Raw genomic sequence first — 20,683 nt, forward strand, 5'->3', positions numbered from 1 at the left:
CGGAGGTCGGCCGGCACTCGTGCTCGGAGGCCTGGGTCGCCGGCCCGTGGGGCTGTGCCTCGCCCCCTGCGTACGATGGGGTGACGGGCTGCGGGTGCAGAGAGTGGTTGGGCGTGGCCGGGTACGAGTAGTCGGTGACATCCGAGGCGTGAGACCTGCCGTTCAAGGAGAGGGCGGGAGAGGGTGACATTCCGTTAAAACGGTTTCCCGTGACACGCGTCTGAGCCACAGACGTCGCCGACACACAGACCGCGCGTCTACGCCCCTACGCGGCCGGTGAGCGCGAGCCCCAAGCGATGCCACACGAACTACTTGAGCAGCGAGCCCCCCGGGGGTCACAGGGACTCAGAGCCACAGCTCGGACGTGGAGAAGTCACACAGATCGGCAAGCGGCAGACAGCAGAGCCCAGGGCCGCGATCGCAGCGTCCTTTCTCTGAGACAGAGGCTACGAGGCAAATTCCACTTCGCTTAAAAACGGGGCGCCAGCGGCAAGGAGACTGACGGCACGTCGTCCGCAGTCATGGAACGGCAGGCGGGCTGGGCGAACAGGGACGCGAAGAACAGAGAGAGAGATCGAGACCGCGACACAGCGAGCCGCGGCTGTCATCGGGGAGGAAAGCGTTTAGCCGGAAGAGAAAGGATGTGGGCGCCAGGCGCAGGCTCCCCGGTGTCCTCCGAATGCGGATGCGGGGGGGACTCTGAAAGGAACGGGGACCTCGTGTTAGTTGGTTAACAGGGGCCGGAGAGCCCAGCCAGGCCCCGCCGAGCGGGCGCCGGACTCGGGAACGCAGAGCCGCACAGCGCGATGGCGTTAGTAAGGGACAGTCGTGCTCCTGGCCCCGGTTGCAGGACACGCGGTCGGCAAAGGGGCTCGACGTCCTCTGGCGACAGCCGAAGCGGGGCGGGCGGCCTGAGGCTGGCGATCGGGAGAGCAGAATGACAAACCCGCGGGGCGCCGCGTCCTCCTCCGTGCTCCCGGCCCGCTCCGGGGCCTTGGCGTCACTCACGAACTCGATGCCCATCTTCCTCCTCTCCCACTCGTCCTTCCTCGTTCTGACTTTCCTCACGTGTGTCTGCGGGGCGCGGCTGGGGTCCGGCTTGTGTTTCTCTCTCTGAAGGAGACAGGCAGACACGCGTGGGGACGTGGAGGGAGGGGTCGCCGAGAGAACGCGGTCTTGGGGTTCAGACATGAGCTGCCCTGAACCGGAGCGCCGCGGGGCACGGCGAAGCTCTCACGTGACGACAGACTGCTGCTTTTTCTCCTTTTTTCTCCCCTAATTGCGGTATGATGATAACGGACTTTTTTCCTTTTCCTAATTGCAGTATAAATTCTAGATTATGGTGCACATGTGATTATGTCTTTTGAGCTATGCGAAATGCTGGCAATTGAGTTAAAAATATTTTTAACGAAGGAAGAAGCTGACCTGTATTTAGATTCAGCATATTTTTACAATGTACATAAATACCCAGAACTCCGGAGTCACCGATGACATGTGCTTGGCTCTGGGTGTGTGACTATGTCATAGGCTGTGTGCACGACTTTCTAAAGGAAACAAAGTTATCTGGCAGAAAGATCGAGTGCTTCTGATGAGATGAGGAGCCAGAAACTGTAAATATTCTGGAATAATTTAGAGTGCTACCTTATAAAGTGGCTTTGTGACACGGAGTCAAAAAAGCCAATGCAAACGGGGATAAGTAGATGGACGAGGGTGTAAAGAAACGGACCGTGAATGTCTGAATTCGAGAATTATAGCAGGAGAGTTTTGGAGGGCAGGACTTTGAGACAGAGGGGTCAGGAGAGAGGACCGGCCCGTTGACAAGTGCAGGCCCCCCTAAGGGGGACCCCAGCGGGCTGGAGGGGAGGGGAGGAGAGGTGTAGGGTGACCGCTGGGACACAAAGACCCCTGCGAGAAGGCAGAAATCAGCCACAGAAGACACCGTTCCAACGTGGAGATGAGTGGGGTGGTCCTGTAATTAACTGTGGCAGAAAAGAGAGCTGGGAGGAGTCGAGTGAACGTGGGGACGGGAAGAAGTCAGTCCAAGCAGCGGAGACCCCGCGGGAGAATGTGATGAGCGCCCAGGTTTGCGGGCAGACAGGCAGCAGCCGGAGAGGAAGCTGGGCACGGGGGCATCGCGCCTCCTGAATCAGGCGAGAGAGAGCGCTGGGCAAGCACTTCATCGCTTCTCGTCCTAAGTCTACGCTCGGAATCGAACCGTTCCTGGAGCTCTGCAGACACAGCAGAAGTTCAGGATCGGCTCATGGAAACCGGGTTAGAATATATCACTTATGCGAACAGCTTACAGACATGCAGTGAAATCTGATGTTCGAATGTCCCTCAGTTATCCTGAACACATCCACTAAAAATCATGTTTCTAAATACTACCTGAAACATGAATCTAAAAAAATAAAAAAGTCAGAAGGTTTAAAACACAGAGCATGATTTCCATTTTGTAAAAGAAAAACATACACCTGTATAGGGAAAAAAAAAAGGTCAAAGGAAAAAATACACTAACATACAAACATTGGTTTCTCTGGATAATAAGATTATGAATAACATTTTAATTATTTTTTGTAATTTTCAAATAGAAAAATTTATAACAAAAAAAGTGATACGCTTCGGTAAAATAGAAAATAAATTCTCAATTAATTTAAGAGATATGATCCAAGTACAACGAATTATAATCTTTCCGGCACATGCATATAGCGAGAGGTCATGGAAAACCCTTAGGAGACAAAAGGAAATTATGAAGAAACAAAAGTTGTAATTCCATTTGCTTTCTGAAAAATAAGAGAAATTAAGATACATCTAAACCAATCCAAGGGCAGAATGCTAAATCACCTAAAAGATCAATCTTACACCCAGCCTGGAGCATTCTAATCTCAGACGCTAGGATGAGTATCCATCGTTCAGCTGAGGTATTACAAAAATCCTTTCTCCATCTGTACACATTGAAATAAAGAGGACATATGGAGTATTATAAAATAAACTGTACGTTTTCTATGAGTAAACAATCGCAACCAAATTGGCTGGGAAAAAAACCAAAAAGCAAACGGACACCCTGGGAGCTATCGAGTTGCAGTATTCCTCCCACTGAAAGATCTATGAGCAGAACCGTGTAACCTCAGGCTTATTCTCTACAGAAATAAACCGACACAAAGACTCAAACTTGAGGCTAGAGCTCAGTTAAAGCCCCAAGAATTCTCTAATATTTAACAGATGACCTGTACGGAAAAGTGACCTAGAACTTGCCTCATATCCAACCAATGACTTACGGCCCTTCTGGGGTGGGAATATTTACAGGCGCCATTACTACCAAATAGTAAATAAGCATCTTCTGTATGCAGAGCCTGTGCCAAACGCTTAAGTTATAAAGATAAAAACAGTTTTTTTTAAAGGACACCGATGTAAGGCAAGGTCTAGGTTGCTGCTCATTTTGAAACATTTTTCAATCACATTAAGAATTCTCTGTTCAAATATTTAAATGCTGGTAGAAGACTTTGAGAGCTTATGAAAACGGAAGATAACTTTATAAAAAGCAGACCTAGGAAATGAAACCATAAATCAAAATTGACTCGTCAGTTCTTGTTGTTCAGTGAATCCCTTTTGTGACAAATGTGACTTCTTGGCCATATCATTCACACCTGCAAGAAACATTTTTGCTTAATTGCTAACAAATTTTTAAAGTAAACTCCAACAGAATTCTTTTCCTGAAGTTAGAACATGTGAGATCAGTGAACTGAAGAAATCAATCTCTCTTTGGTTCATCTCTTTTTCGAAAGCTCATCGAAAAGAACAATCATGTTTTTCTGTAATTACGTCAGTTACCACCCGCCAATCATTTTCGGATGCCAAGTGGCAAAGGAAATTCAACATTCCAAGCTAAAGAGGAAGAAAAGGAATCAAATGATGATTAGAAAAAAAATGTAAGTCACTGGCAGCTATGGAGCCCGAATTCAGAGTCAACGTGATAACACTACGTCCAGATCAACTGCACGGAACACTTAAGTCAGAGATATGGAAACTCATGCAACGTGACCCGCGGAGAATCAAACCACTTTCGAGTATTATTTCAAAGCACAAACACGATGCACAGACAGTGAACGTCTGAGGAAGGATGTGAAGCACACTGTGGGACACAGGAGCACCATAGCGACCCGTCGCGCCCCGCACACAGAGAAAGCAAGCATGCCCCGGGGCTCGGCTGCGCACGCACGCACACACCTAGTGTCCGGGGACAGTGATCCCTCGGAAGACGCTCCGTGGTACACACTCTGGGACAACCTGTTGTCGGGTCTAAGCTCTTTGTCATAGGCCATCATGTTCCACTCCAGGCGCCTGTTCCTGGCTTTTCTAACCTTTTTCACCTCTCGGGTGGTGCCATCTATGCGCTTTTGCTCCTGGGGTCCAGAAAAGGGAAGCGAGCGTGCCGAGACAGAAGGGAGAGGAAAACAGGTTAAGTGCGGTGACAAAGCCAGACGCGGGCACATCCCATCACTCAGATGTGTTAAGAAAATTCTAGGAGGCCTACTCTCTCGCCCAACGCGGCCCCAGGAGGTAGCTGGGGCTTAACCATCTCAATCGAATGAGTAAAAGTTAGACTCCGCTGTGACTGTCGATGCTTCCCACGGTTTTCAGTGCACAATCCTCACGTCGCTAGGCTTTCGGCCTGTTTCCAGCGTGCTGTACCGTTCAGAGCGACGTTATACACACGAGCGCTCTGGGGACGTCACACAGAGCACTCATTCCCCGCCCGACACAATTCCGACTGGTTCGTTAGCGTGCAATCGCCTTTCAAAAAATCATCCCAAGGTTGTATTTCTAGTTTCTGAAAGATCGTTGGAGAATATTTAAGCTAATCCCGAAACGAGCTTAACCCCAAACGAAAACAAGGTAAGAACTTACCTTCCCACACAACGTCTCGTGCTTGCTCCAGCCCTACTTTGCCGGCAAAAAAAAACGTTATCAACACTTGAGTCCCACAGACGTGCTTCTTGCGAGGCAGGGACAGTCACTTCTCTGTGTGTTTATATGCTTTTCCCACTCCCCTCGAAGATTTTATGACCTCTAAGGACAAGAACTGCATGGGCCCGAGTCCCACGCTGCTCTGACAGTCCCTGCGCCCCCACGGTTTCACAGAGCAGTCAAATCTGGGTGAGCTGCCTACGTCCCAGCCCATGCCTGGCGTTGAGACAAGCGGCAAACAAAACAGGTGTCTGCCTGCCCCTAGGGAACTTGCAGTCCAGGGGGGACATCCACAGAGTCACACGGATATACGTGTGATGGCAACGTGGTACACGCGGTCTGGGGTCGAGGCAGCGTCCTGGAGTGAGGGAGACAAGACTGTGGCGCGACCCTGCGGAGGAGTCGGAGTCAGGTGCGTGCCAGCAGGGGACAGACGGCACAAGGGCTGGGGGCGAGGGACAGCGTGGCGCTGGCGGGAACGGCCGATGGGGAGGCCGGGGGAGGGCGCAGGCAGGCGAGACCGTACAGGCCACGTTCTTCATCCCAAGAGCAACGGGGAACCACTGAGAGGGGAGAAGGGCGGGCGGAACGCTGGAGGGAGAGGCGTTTGAAGAGACCCGTCTCTGTCATAGAGAACAGATTTAAAGGGGACAGGCAGGGACACCCGGTGGGACACCCGGTGGAAAGCTTCCCAGGGGGTCTAGGTCAAAGGATGGCAGTGGAGACGGACGGCCTGACTGCCTTCGGAGGTGATAACGAGGGGTAGGCGATGTAATGGCCAAGAACGTGAATGTGGAATTCACAGAGCACATGTAAGTGGGTAACGGACAGATGGAAAGATGTGTAATGCAAACTGGACTTGGGGGAAGGGAGGAGAGCTCATCAGATGATGATGATGATGATGATGATAAAAAAAAGGGAGGGCTCGTTAAGTGATGATGATAAATAATAATAATAATAATAATAATAATAATAATAATAATAATATCATCCTGTTTAGAGTATACACCAGTTCAGTGTTTTCAGATATCTTTCAAAATTTAAAAATCACACTCAACTTCTAGGAATTTACCCCAAAGAAGAAATATCCACACATGAGTGCTGAGTATATCCACTGCAGTACTGTAATAGCAAAAATCTAGAAACCATCTAAATATTCATTAATACAGTAATGGGCAAATAGTTTACGAAGCATCCAAACTTTGGAACACTATACAACTATTAAAAAGAATGAAGTACATCTTCAATTATGTCAGTATATAAATATATATGTGTGTGTGTGTCTGTGTATATAAGTCGTGTGTATAAGTCCAACTCTAGGTACATAAAAATATTTTGTGAAATGTGCATGCAAATATTTATGAACGCTTAAAAATAAAAAATCTGAAACTAAAAATATGCGCATGCCAAACTGTGAACCGTTAACAGCAGTCAGTCATGCCCAGAGTAGGGAGACACTTATCCCAAATTTTCTAAACTAATGTATTTACTTCAGTGTAATTTGAGCATTTTACAACCAGCGTGTATTGTTTGGATATTAAAAAAAAAAAAAAAGAAAAGAAAGGAAAATATGGAAGATCTCAACGGACTGCAAAACGCATCCCAGTTAAGGACCACCGCCACTAAATTAATCGGACTATCCCCCTCACTTTGAAGAGATGTATGCCGACGTATTTAGGGATGACGTGTTATAATAACTCTCTTTACAGTGGTTCAGCCTCCAAGTCTACTCACCACCACGTGCACACCACACACAGACACACGCGAACCACCTACGACGGACTCTCAACAGTGACGCATCCAGACTCCAAGTACCCGGCCCGCAGCGACGGCCCTGGGAAATGCCGAACTGTTTCCTAGCCCGGAATGACCTCAGCTCCCACGCGGAGGGCTCCTGAGCTGTAAAGCACTCCACCCCGCCAGCCCCCCTTCTCCCATACGCACCCACACCCGACGTGAACGAACCTCCACCACCCACGGTTTGGTCTCAGTGAATGACGCCCCTGAGGACACCCCTGTCCTCGACGCTGCACTTCACGCTGGCCGTCACCCCCGCCTTGCCAGCTCACCCAGAAAACACCACGCTCCTCTTCCCAGCACTCGCCAGCGTCGTCACCCCACAATGACGATGACATACTTATCTGCATAATTTAAGAAATATTTTTAAACTACCCAAACTAGCTGATTTTTCCTTTAGACAGACTCGTCCGCTCCAAACTGAAAAGGATTTGCATGTCTGAAACCCTGGAAGATTTCCAGAGTGAAGGCTATCCTGCCTCATTTTCTATTCCTACAGAAAGCAGATCTGCATTACGAGTTTCAAATCTCTTTCGCTCCAGGAGGCTGCGCAGTTATTTAATGTTTGTTTCCCCCAGTATATTGCAGTCTCCATGAGGGTGATAATCCTTTCGTTTTCACCACTGTTTATCCAGCATTTAAAGACATTAAAAAAAAAGAATCACGACATAAATGAATGAATAGGAAATTCGTATCAGAATTTTATGTTTGAGACCAAACAGCCAAGGAAATGACAAATAATTTTGAAGACACAATAATATACATAGATTAAGGCTGTTTTCCCCTGAAGAACAAATTAACTACTTTTGCCAAATGTATCACTGAGAAGGGAAACCTAGAAGGTGATTTAAATGGAGAGGCACGTTTTAAAGGAAATTTCTCTTAAAAGCCCCGGGGTTTTGCCTCGTGACTGCCAAGAGACATGGGGTTTGAGATCAACATGCCTTTAAGTATCTTTTCTTCTCCGCTCAAGAGGATAGCATCTTCCTCTTCTTTGCTTGAATGCTTCTCCCCGTGACCACTCATCAACTATTCCAAGAATTCCCAGTTAACCTCCCCGAGCCATGAGCACAAGAGAGGATGATGAACCAAGCCTATGAAATTCTCCTCTAGACTTCAGCGGTACACTCTGCAAACTGTTTCTATGTTCCCTTCCTTAAATCCTGTTCTCAAATTTCAAATTCTCTTCCATCCCTAACTGTCACTCTTCCTGGGGACAACCTGCCGAAATGTCTTAAAACCTAAGGCTGCCAATTCCCCTCTCCCACCCACACACACACACAAACACACACAAGAGTCAAGCATCTCTCTTGGCTTAAGCACTCTAACATCCATTAAGCAAATCAACTGGTCACTTTATAACACGACTTACAGACAAAAGTCTTAGCAAATATGTGCCTTCAGAGAATCATCTCTTTTCAGTGGCTTAAGTCTAATTCCTGGGCCCCAAAAGGGCAGTTTGCAAAACCTGAGTGGAGTGGGCTCGTCCATCCAGGAGTGCTCACACTGCGGGGTGCTTCTCAGCCTTCGCATCGACAGTGATGACCCGGCCTACTGCTTCCCGCCAAAGGAAGCTCGTTTCTAGTCAATGTCATCTCTGAACTGGCAGGTCATGCGTGCTTTTCAATCCACCCAAGCCTTAATGACAGCTAGGTGGTAAGCCAGGTGGTAAGCCAACCATTAAGAGAGCTTTAAAAAGACGAAAGCAGGTAATTATTGCTGATACGGAATGTTGACTGCTTTATGAAATTCGAAAGAGCAAAAAAAGTGCTAAAACTGGTCATATACGAAACTGAAATTTTAGCCACTACAGCTGTGAAAGCAAAGCCAGCATTAAAGAACAAATCGAGAATATTTACTGAAGAACAGGATTCCCTTTAGACTGACTTATCAGTATCTTCGTGTAAAAAGTACAACCTCTAAAAAACTTTTGCACTAAATCCGACCTCTCAACCATTTAAGAATTTACTGATTTATTTGCAAACTATTTTTAAAAAGAATCCCATTTACACACTTATTTGCACGTCTCCCTATTGGGTTATTTACCTTCTGACGCCTTTTTTCTTTCCTCTTGTCTTCTGTGTCCTGGAGCATTTTTTCTTTCCAGAGGTCAAAGAAATACGAAGGGTCAGTATAGAACTTCAGCCCGTCCTTTTTATCATCTCTGAAAGAATGTTGTTAGATATTTTCATACGCGTCAGTATTAATTTAATTTAAACTCACGAGATCATAACATCTGCATGGGGCATTTTAACTGTCCTATACATTGAGTTTCTTAAATTTCCCTATTTGAAAAAAAGTGGAAACATTTTTTCAAGAACCGGTAAAAAGTACTACTGACACCTTAGATTTAAGTATAGAAAAGCGCTCCTAAAAATCGCAATATTTCATACCTCAGTTATTTCAGGAAATGGTTTGTTTATTCCAACAGGGGGCTTACACACAGAAATATATAGATTCTTTATGAATTTTCTAATTCTAAATATATATTCACTTCTACTCTGGACTGTCAATGTTATTAGGATAAAGATTTTATAAGTATTCGGTGCCTTTTCCGCAATCGACTTTGCCCCAATATCTAAAAATTCATTTAAGAAGCAAAAATATTCATGGCATATAAATGCGACTTAGAAAAAAATTGATGAGCTATTTTTAAAGTGGAAGAAACCCACAAGAAAATGCCTGTAACCATTTCATTTTCAAGCACTGCTACAATTACCATGGTCTAGAAATATTTCAAGTCTTTATATGTTATTCGTTTATCGTAAACCAGTAATAATGCAGCCAACATGAATCCAAAGTTGTAATACAAATCAACAGTAAAACTTAAAATAATCACAACAGGAAGAAAACAGTCTATTGCACTAATGCTTTAAATGTGCCACCACTTTCATGAACCCAGAAGGCTAATTCAACTGCTTTCACTCTTAAAAACTAGCGCCGCAGAACACGTGTTGCAGAATTATGTAACAGATGTCCGCAGCGCTGAGATGCGGAGACAGGTGTTCTGGGGCATTGTACCGGAACCCTGCGTTCCTTAGAGGCAGACTCTGCGCGTGAGGATAACCTAACCACGAGCACCCTGTTACGCGACATGCTCACTTCTACTTACGATGTCTGCGTACAAAAGCTAAAACGAGAGCTCACACTTTTCGCGGTGAGTTCCTCTATATTTTGAAATACTGAAACGTAACAGTTGTGTGGCAACGACTAACTTCATGGTGTGTGGTTCTGCGATTCCTGTTTTCAAAGTCTCGAAGACACGTTGAGAGCACCGTTGCTCTCCCTCAGCTTCTCTGGGAACGCGCGCGGCCATCCGTACCTGTACGGCGTGAGGATGTTCAGAGGAGGTGGCTTGTCACTCTGGTTGTAGATGTCGGCCACGGGGTTAGGGATGCTGTTCTTTGAAACCACCTGCTGGTCCTGGACTGTGGAACTTTTGAAAGCTTTTTTCATGTTGATATCCTGCAGTGACACTATTTAGAGAAAAGTCCCCCAAGTTGAATTGTGTGGAAATATTTAAATGTTTAGAAATAAGTATAGTTTAGGTCGCAATCATAAACATCTCCGAGGAACCAAATAACATTTTTTATTCTTCATTTAAACCATGCTGAACCTCTTACAAATAAAAATCATCTCTATGAGGTGCAGTCATGTCTTCCTTCTTCCGTGGGCTCTCGTTGCTTCATTTAATAGCATTTCTCAGAAACCACGCAGGAATACAGTCGTGAATATGACAGGTATGTATAGATTTGGGTATACTTGACAGTGGGGGGGGGCATTCAAACAGTTAATATCAGTTTGATTCTAATACACGTAGAAAAGACATTTGAAAAAAAAATTTAAAAACTGTAAAAAAAGGTATTAAGTTTTTCTGCCACTAACATTAAAGAGAGACAGCGGAAATTAAATAGCACGATACGAAACTATACCAAGGAGTGAGAAAAATCAAGGATGATTACACTGATTTCTCGTGTTTGTACAAACTTGACATCCCCTGTGTTAACTCGACCTGACTCTGACACAAACTTCTGGAGAGGGGCAAACTGGTCCATTAACCCCCTTGACCAATGGAGCTGAGAGTCAGGGGTGGCCTTTCCAAGATCACTCAGCAAAAAAGGGGCGGGCCCCAGATAGAACACAGATTTCCTGCCTTGGTCAAGGGCTTTTTTATTTGTATTTTTATTTTTCTTACCGTAACATCCATGCCAAGGAAAGCATAGGTGATCGCCTACTTACAACGTTCGACTTAGGATTTTTCGACTTTCTGATAGCGCAAAAGCAATACTCATAATAAGTTAAGAGATGTTTAACACTTTACTATAAAACAGGCTTTGTGGTAGATGATTCTGCCCAATGGTAGGCTAATGTAAGTGTCCTGAGCACGGTTCAGGTAGGCCAGGCTAAGCTAGGATGTTCGCTAGGTAAGGTGTATTTAGTGCATTTCAACTTACAGTGGGTTTACTGGGATGTAACCCCATGGTAAGCCGAGCAGCATTTGTAATAAGGTAAAATCTTGACTGAAAAGGGATTTTAAGGATACGAAATGTATTGTAAAATCCATGAAATTTAAGCTGCAGATTAACCTCTACCAGTGTTAGGTTTATTGCAACCATTCCGATGGCAAAAGATAACAAAAAGCTGAAGGAAGACAAATATTTAAAAATCACTTGTGATATCAATTTGAAAAGTGAAGATGTTAAAAATTCCTTATCTGAATAGACCGAGTAGCTACTCCAATTTTAATTTTTTTAAATAAAAGATAAATTTTAAAAATCAGCTTTAAAAGAGCATGTCTTTAGCTCTCCAATTATTGCTGGAAAAGTCAGTAAGAAAATTTATAATGGATGTTAAAATTTCAATGTCTACATTTTTGTTAGATTCCTAATTCACTAACTTAATTCTGACATCTGAAAAAGACCTGGACATAAGTAACTTTTTTAAAAAATAAAGGATGAATTCCATAAATACCTACATTAAAAAAATAATAAAACCTTCATTTTTTAACTAATACTACTATTACAGGTCTAGTAGAAAAATCAGATGCTAGGATTATTTTAATGCAGTAAGAGAAATTGTAACTACCATTTAATAAAGGTAAAAAATTTTAATCTGAACACTTTTCTCAAAGTAAATATGAAATGGCATTTCTTATATCTTTTTTACAGATTATTTCCCCTCAGTCTAATCTCAACCTTCATTCAAAAGATACGGGAAGTGAAAATTTTAAAAAGGAATTGCTGAGTTTTGATTTTGTTCTGACTGCTAAAATTTCAGGGTGTATCATCAAAATGATGACAGTTAACTCTACAGTGCTTGCCAATATTAACATTATTTGAAGACTCCGAACCTTCAAGGTTTCAGTGAATGCTATTTCTGAGAAGTCTGATCGGCAGGATCACCAAGACTATTTAGCAGCATCAGCCCTAACAAGAGTCTGGGGGGGGACGCCTTCGCCTCGGTTCACTGTGTCTGTATAACCACCCCCACCTCGCCTTAGTTGGACCGTACCTTTGGAGTGATTCTGTAATTTTTCGGTAAAAAGGTATCTTTAAAATAACTACCGATGATGTAAATTAAAGACTTTTAATACTGTATTCAAAGACCCCTTTAAAACAAATACCATCCATGTAATTTGTTTTTAAGGGAGACTATGGCATACGAGATAGACAATATATGAATCTTTTCATCGCTAATTAACCCAATGTTGTGGGTCCCCCCCCCCCTGCACCCCCCACCATTCTTCTGGCAAAAGACAGGATGAAATATCAGCATACTACCCCAAAGAAAAAGCAATAATTACCCTGCTATTAATTACTACCACCTTGTCAACATCGCTTCTAGCTCACTGCCTTCATGCAATTACTTACCCTCTTCCACTGTAGAATCCAGCTGGGTAACTTTGACAGCAAGGCGATCAATTCTGTCTTGAAGAGAATTTGCTCTGATGTAGAAGTTGTTAGCCTCATTAAACAACTCACCAAATATGTCTTCGGCATGTTTGCCTAGAGAAGAAAATGATGGAGAAAGCCATCTGTCAGGGCCCGCTGAGGCGGCCTTTGCACATTCTACCAACGCTGATGACTGTCAACACACGGGGTTTTGTGCAAATAATCATAAAAAGAGTGTCACAGTCAAAGGCCTTCGGAATTTCTGAAAATTTCTCAGGGATGTTCATACATATCTGAAATGGACCCAAAGTTACAGAATTTTAAAATACCCCAGATAGTATAATTGCTGCATGAGCTATCATGCAAGTTGCTGCATGAGCTATCATGCAAGTTGCTTTCCATTAAATTAAACTTCTTTGGGGGAAAAAAGAAAAAGAAACACTCTCCCCTTGCATGCTTTACGCATAAACAGAATCTCAGGGCCAAAATCTTCCTTCCGCTTTCCACGGTAATTCAATAATTCATGCAGGTTTCCAAATTTAGAATTTTTCTCTCACGATGAGGAATGTTAGCTGTCTTAATTATGCCTAATGCTTTCCAATGGCATTAAGTTGTTCTAATTCATATTTTTGAAGTCTAGGTATACAGCGGTGACTCTGGCACTCTTTAAAAATCAGTATTTTGAATGTTGAATTAAATTTTTCGTATGGACCAAATTTTTCTGTATGGATCGCCTCTGCATTCTTGGGCGTGCTAGACACGACTACCTTTCTTAAAGTGTAATTCATAACATTTCGGAAATCTGACAGGCGAGACAAGAAATCACATCTGCTCATGCTGACTTTCCAAATCCTTACCCGTTCTCTCTCCATTCGACAAACGTTTAATAACTGCCTACACCGAGTGCGCCAGACGCATCTCTAACTCCTCCGACAGAGACACCGCTTTTTACAATAAACTTGATTTTTAAGAACAGTTTTAGGTGTACAGAAACACTGAGCAGAAAGCACAGAGTTCCCGTCTACACCGTACCCCCACCCCCCGCCCGGCAACACCCCCGCCTGAGCAGAGCATGGGTCATCACTGAGGAATCCACATTGCCGTGTCACCGTCACCCAAAGCCCAGTTTGCATGAGGCACGTTCTACGGATCCAGACGTTCGTATAGTGGTCCGAACCCACCTTACACTATTAGCTTCACGTGGAGCGGCCTTGTTAAGGGTGGAACGTTTTCAAGTGAGCCAACCAGCTAAGTCAGCTACAGGGAAGAAATATCTTGAGATACCAGAAGTTGTCCTACTTGCTTGTGTGTGGTTTAGGAAGTGTATTGTATAAGATATGAAGATGGCCAATGTCTGCTTCTGTGATCCATTCACTTGTTAATTAAGGGTGTTGTTCCGGGCAAATATACGCTAACAGCCAACTTCCGCTTCTGTAATCTGCTGGCTTGTTCAGGAGACCACCAGGATATGGTCCTAAGCTTTATCAGCTGCCTCCTCTAAAGGCTCGGGGCTGATTTCCTCTAGCCCTGCGTGGTAGAGAGTCAGTCGCCGGCGGCTTATAAAGGCTCATAATTGATCTCAACTGGCTCCGTGGGTCTCAGAATCATTCACACCGTAACAGCCTCACTGCCACAAAGAAATCCTGTTCCTCCCCAGCTCGACCCCTGGCCACCACTGGTCTTTTCGCTTCGCCACAGTTTTGCCTTTTCCAGAGTGTCGCAGAGCTGGAATCAGAGAGTACGCGGCCTTTTCAGACCGGCTGCTTTCACTTCACGTGCATTTAAGGTCTGTTCATGGCTTGATAGCTCATTTTTTTTTTTTTTTTTATCACTGAAAAACATCCTGTGGTCTAAATGGACCACAGGTCATTTATCCATTCACCTACTAAACAGCATCTTGGTTGCATCCAGTGTTTAGTAATTATGAATCAACATTTAGGCGCAGATTTTTGTGCGGACCCACGTCACATGGGTCAATGACAGGCAGCACGATTGCTAGACTGTACGGTGAGAGTATGTTCGGTTTTACAAGGAGCAGCCAGACGGTCTCCCAAAGTGGCTGCGCCCTTTGCTTTCCTGTCGGCCCTGAGTGAGCGTTCCCGTCCCTCCGCATCCTCGCCAGTGTTTGCTGTCATCGGAGTTCCGGATTTCGGCCACTCGGTGACGTGCAGCAGCAGCTCTTCTTAACGTGCATCTCCCTGATGACGTGGGATGCGGAGCATCTTCTCCTATGCTCATTTGCCGTCTGTGCATCTTCTTTGGTGAGGGGTCTGTCCCAATCTTTTCCCTATTTTAAAACCAGGTTGTTCCTTCTCTTGCGGTCAAATTTTAAGGGTTCTTTGAATATTTTGGATACCAGCCCTTCATCGGATTACATTTTTGCAAATATTTTCTCCCATTCTGTGGTCTCTCTTCCTACTCTCTTGACAGTATCTTTTGCAGAGCAGAAGTTTTTAATTTTAACGAAGTCCAGCTTATTAATTACGTCATTCATTTGTCACACCTTTTGGTGGGGTATCTAAAAAGTCATCACCACAGGTCATCTAGACGTTCTCCTGTGTTCTATTTTATAGTTTTGCATTTAGGTCTGTGATCCCTTTTGAATTAATTCTCATCGAGGGGATAAGGTCTGTGCGTAGACCTACCATTTCTGTTTATCTGCATATCCTACCAATTTATCCCTCGACTGAGAGAAGAGAACCCGAATCCTCCAGAAAGAAAACATACTCGGAGCAGGAATAACCGTGATGTTTTCGTAGTGCTTTACAGCTTATTTAGTGCTCTCCTACCCGCTTTCCAGATCCACGAGACCACACAGCCTGGGAGAGTAAGAACCACGTCTGTCTGTCTGTCTGTCTGTCTGTGCAGCGCTGCAGCCCAGCTCTGGAACGATGGCCCCTGGCACCCACCCTGTTCAACGAATGAGTCACTGCTTCCGCTTTCCAGATGACAGCAGCCCGTCCAAAGCTCCTGACTAGTGAGTGGGAGAAAACAAAAACTTCCTAACTTTCGATTCTCTGCTTTTATCACGTATCTCCCTGAACTTCCTTGGCCAGACAGTAGCAACTTCCACAAATTATTTCAGACCGCGAGACACTTGGTAATTCCCTGTTTACTTAATAAGAGGGACTAAAACATTTTCCTGCTTGAGTGGTTACTTATAGATACTAGATAAGTACTAAAATTAACATAAAAAATAAAAAAATAAAATTAGTTACGACTCTATAAATTCTAATAGTGTAACTGTCTTAACATGAGCCCACTCCATCTTCTCCCAAAAGTGTGCGGCGGGGGAGGACCCCAGACTACTAATTTCAATTGAGCACTCAACTATGTCCTTAAAACCACGTATCTACAGTATGGTCCTCTGGAGTCGTTTAAAATTCTGCGGAGGTTTCCCACTCTCACAATGTACAAAATGGGTCCGAAAAGGCAAAGAAAGAGTCTTCACGCAAAGTGTGTGTTTTCAAACACTAGAGTGAGATGCGCTATCCGGGACTGACGCTCGTTTGCCGCCATAAGAACTCTTTCCTGAGCGCTGGGTCCGTGTGGCTCGCTAGCTCACGGACGCCCCCCTGTGTTGATTGATGTCCACGTCCGATCCTGGACAAGTTCTACGACGAACTGATTTTCACTTCAACTTGAACTCGCGTTCCCCACATTGAAAGGCATTGACCATCCCAAATGAAGCCCGAGCAAGAAACGAGGCAGCCGTGACAGTCCCCGCCCGTCCCCCGCGGCTCACCCAGCGCCAGATCTCGCCGGCTCTTCTCTGCCCAGCAAGCCCCTCGCTTGGACCCTCCTTGTTTTGCTCCTGAATGACAACAGCTTTGTTTCTTCTGCTTTCCAATTCGCCCCCACCCCCAAATCCAGTACCTCACACTGCTGCCAAGTGACCTTTCTAAAAGAAAGAAGTGACTACGTCCTTCTGTTTACATCCCTCCCTGTCCCCGTCATCTCGAGATGAAGTCCAAGCCTGGCACTGAGATCTGAGAGGCCCAGGGGACCTCGCTTCTGCCCCTTCTTTGTGCTCCAGCCAGAAACACAACTTGCGGTCCCTAAACCCATGCCGCTCCCTCACAGACCCTGACACTCCTCTGCGTTTTCAAATTCCTTCCATGTCTTCCTTGTCGTCTCACTCAGAATAAAAGCCGAAGACCATGGAACAGCGTATGAGGTTCTACGTGCTCTAACTCCACGGACCTTGCTGGCCTCGTGACGAACACCCTGTCCCTTGAAGACTCCACTCTAACCACGCTGGCGCATCCCTGTTTCTCAGATATGCCAATCATAACCCGTCTCCTTGTGCTTCTGCATCTCCTGCTCCTGCTGCCTGGACCATTTCAGACCCAGAGATTCACATGGTTTGCTTCCTCCTCATCCAGGTCCACCCGAATGTCACCTTCTGAGTGAGACTTTCTCTAGCAACCCTAGCTAAATTGCAGTCACCTTCACACACACACACACACACACACACACACACACACACACACACACACACCTTTATCTCCTCCCTGCTGTATTTTTCTCCTTAGCACTTAGCACCATGCTTTATCTCCTCCTGCTGTATTTTTCTCCTTAGCACTTAGCACCATGTAATAAAAGATACACTTGTACTTATTAAAGCATTTCCTGTCTCCTTCCCTGAGATTGTACGAACGAAAATGACAAGGACCCTCCTCGGCTCTGTGTACTGCTGTACCAACCCCCAAGGTCTAGGGCATGACCGGCTTACAGTAGGTCCTCACAAAGATTCTGGAATAAATGAATTAAAATGCATTAACGTAAAAGCCATCCTTTAGGATGCAGGTTGGGTCTGTGAGCTCGGACGCCCCTCTCTGCTTTCCCACAATGCCCTAAGTAGACCGCAAACACACTGCTCATCACGCTCATCACGTAACTCTAATCTTGACCGTGTACGTAAGTTCTCTGAAGCGTGAGCTATGCCTTTTATCCATGCACCGCGCTGAGCCAGAGCTCAGTATCTCTTGACTGAAAAACACAGGGTCTATACTAGTGTTTTCTTGTTAATGGGTACACAACCAACAAATGCTCCCTACTTAAGGAAGTCTAGGAAATGCTGGGCTAAAAAAGATTAAACATGTTTTTATGCCTTGGGGCATCTCAAAAATCTTTACTATGCTAACGTATATTATGAATCTGCAAGAGAAGCATCTAGCATGTCGTGTGACTGGGCCTGGAAACACCTAATAACTATTGCTTTATGAAGCCCATCCGGGCAAATGCCTGCTCATTCAACTGGGTGACCCGCAGGTAAATACCGTGTAACAGCCAAGCCTCGCAGTGGTTTATTTTGAATGCGAGACACAGTAGAACGGTAACTCATGAATTTTTGTTTTTCTACTTGACCTTTCATGGTTTAAAAAATATATTCCAGTGCAACTCCAAAAAAATCCCATTCCTTTCCCTTCAGCTATGCAGAAATCTAATTAATAGGGATAGCACAGATCACCAAGAATATGGGAGTAGACAACAGTCTCTTGCAAAAGTCACAGCAGCATTCTCAAAGCACGGCAACTATTGTGAAGAATCACACGTTGCAAGATGCCATACAAGGTGAAAAGGATAAATAACGTGCCCTTTACCTTCAGTGCTTAACCCTATTTTAAAAAATGCAATCGATACTATACTCCCATTAGAAGTTCTCTATTTATAAAAAGAAACAGAAATTAAAGACTTGCATACTCAATCTTTTGCCAGCTGCTGAAAGCTGACAAGTGACTGAAGAGAAGAAAATGGAAGGAACTATATTTACTGATGAACAAGAATGAGATGTTGCAATTACAGTATTCAGTTTGGCAGACAGCAACTTATTCGAAAAGCTTGATTTTACTTACTCTTTCATGGCGAGTCCATTAATAGCTAAACTAAAATGATTCTGAATTGAATTAATGACCTCATTGAGCTAAGTACAACTTATTTCTTCTTTACTGACAAAGAAACCTCTACAGATTTATTAGGATCATTTGAACTTGTGTCACCTTGAGAAGAATGTCTCCGAACTGCCAAAGCATAAAATCATGCACGAATCTTCAGTTGTATTAAGAGTGAAGGTTCATTGGAAACCACCAGCGTGTCTGTTAGGAGTCCTTCCTTCGGAACAAGAAACCAGTCACGGCAATATCCTTCGGAAATTCTAATACACACACCTAGCACCTAGATGTGTGTGTCTTCGTTTGTCAAGATCTGAGCTTTTCATCCTCCACCAGTAAAAGGAACCAGGCTTGGAAAAATGACTGGTTCTAGGGCTGAGGGTGGAAAAGTACATGACGAGCTTAGAATACCTTGCGGTGCTTTAATAAAATAAGGAAAGAGGCGCTCAGAGCTGTGGGGACACGTCAGGAGGACACGGGAGCCGGCCTGAAGTGGCTCCGAGCGGCCAAAACCAGGAAGACGTGGGCATCGAAATGATAAAGACACGGATTATAACTCATGCAATGAAATAAGAATCCATGAGTCGATACTGATAGAAATGGATGAATGAATAAATAACAGGGGAAGAAATTAAAGCACTTACAGCAGAATTCCAACTAATAAATATAGAAGAAATTATAGAATGACAAAATCGCCAATCTGCAACTACTACGATAGCGTTTTGGGCAAGAATCATCAATGGATGCTCGGACCAGTGGGTAGACGTGGGATGGGAACGGGACAGTGCATGGTCTCAACGTGTCTCCCCATAAAACACTTATTAATTACGCCGGGGCAGGAGTGGGGACTTTACATTGGAAAAACCTATGGATAAAATATTAACCAAGCGATCACAGTCAACACAGGCCATCTGTGGCACAAGCAGACAAGCTGTGCTATCTGATGAAACGCACTGAGGAGGATGTCATCACTGTGCGATAGTCCTGACAATGTTCAACATCGAATCACGAGGAAGCGTCAGAAGATGCCGACCAAGTGACAGTCTACAGAATAAGTGGCCGGTTCCCTTGAACGATGTCAAGTCACTAAAGTCAAAGAAAGACTGAGGAACTGCTCCGGACTAAAGAAGATTTATGTCACGAATGTCACCCGTAGTTCATGACGGTGAACTTCTTTGTACGGTTCTTTATGATACTCTTCCTAAGCATTTCATAAGAACGAAGATGACAGATGCTGATTACGAAACATTTGCTGTCGGTTTATTCAGCAAATATTTAAGTACTCAATGTATACCAGGCACTGTCCTAGTCACTTAAAGATAAACAGACAGGCAACGTGTCACATGATAAGCATTATGAAGAGAATAAGACGGTAAGGGAAGAGAGTAGTAGGTCATGGGTGGTACTTAGCTGGTCACTGAAGGCCACCTAAGGTGATACGGGAACCACATGGCTGTCATGGGGGGGAACCTTCCAGGAACAAGGCAGAAACACGTTTGCTGTGTGACAGCCGGTGAATGCAGGGAATGCAGGGAAAAGGGGTGGATGGAGCCGGTGAATGCAGACAAAAGGGTGGCAGAGGACAGAGAAATAACTGTCCTTCCCTTTAGGGGTGGGTGACCACGGCGAAGCCGGGAGGTCAGACGGGAGGCGGGGGTGAGCTGTGGAAGACCGTGGAGGCCCGGACGAGCGCAGGTGCCAACAGGTGGACGGGTCTGGCACATACTTGAAGATATCTGGTATGAGAAAAAAAAGTAAAATCGAAAGCAACTGAAGAATAGAGTTCCCATATGCTAACAGATGGGGCGCGGAGGAGAGATCGTTAACTCAGTGTCGGGCACGCTGAGTGCGAGATGCCCGTGGGACATGCGAGTGGAGATATCCAGTGGGCAGCTGTATAGACACATTCGAAATCTGGGGGACAGGTCTGAACCGAGGACACAAATTTGGAAGTCTCAGCGTAAAGCCGGTCCTTCGAACCACTGGCCTGGATGGGAATGCGAATGGGCAGGGAAGAGTGTGGGTGACCCAGCCCAGGGCACTCTGCATGCAGACAGAGCGGGGGAAGGTCATCACAGGAGAAGAGTAAGAAAGGCGTGTGAGGCAGGAGGAAACCAGGGCTGCTGGCCCAGAAGC

General features: G+C 45.1%; 1 protein-coding gene across 1 annotated transcript in view; it reads right to left on the bottom strand.

The window, feature by feature from the left end:
• The window catches only part of WASF3 (WAS protein family member 3), a 52,837-nt gene that overhangs the window by 6,772 nt on the left and 25,382 nt on the right, over nucleotides 1-20,683 (bottom strand). The window contains exons 3-7 of the mRNA XM_025047096.1: nucleotides 12,633-12,767; nucleotides 10,085-10,238; nucleotides 8,809-8,926; nucleotides 4,225-4,400; nucleotides 9-155 (exon numbers count right to left, since the gene is read on the bottom strand). Coding sequence (XP_024902864.1) covers nucleotides 9-155; nucleotides 4,225-4,400; nucleotides 8,809-8,926; nucleotides 10,085-10,238; nucleotides 12,633-12,767 — 730 coding nt within the window. The remainder of the gene's footprint in view (nucleotides 1-8; nucleotides 156-4,224; nucleotides 4,401-8,808; nucleotides 8,927-10,084; nucleotides 10,239-12,632; nucleotides 12,768-20,683) is intronic.

This window comes from Pteropus alecto, unplaced genomic scaffold, assembly GCF_000325575.1.
Source record: "Pteropus alecto unplaced genomic scaffold, ASM32557v1 scaffold80, whole genome shotgun sequence".
NCBI lineage: Eukaryota > Metazoa > Chordata > Mammalia > Chiroptera > Pteropodidae > Pteropus > Pteropus alecto.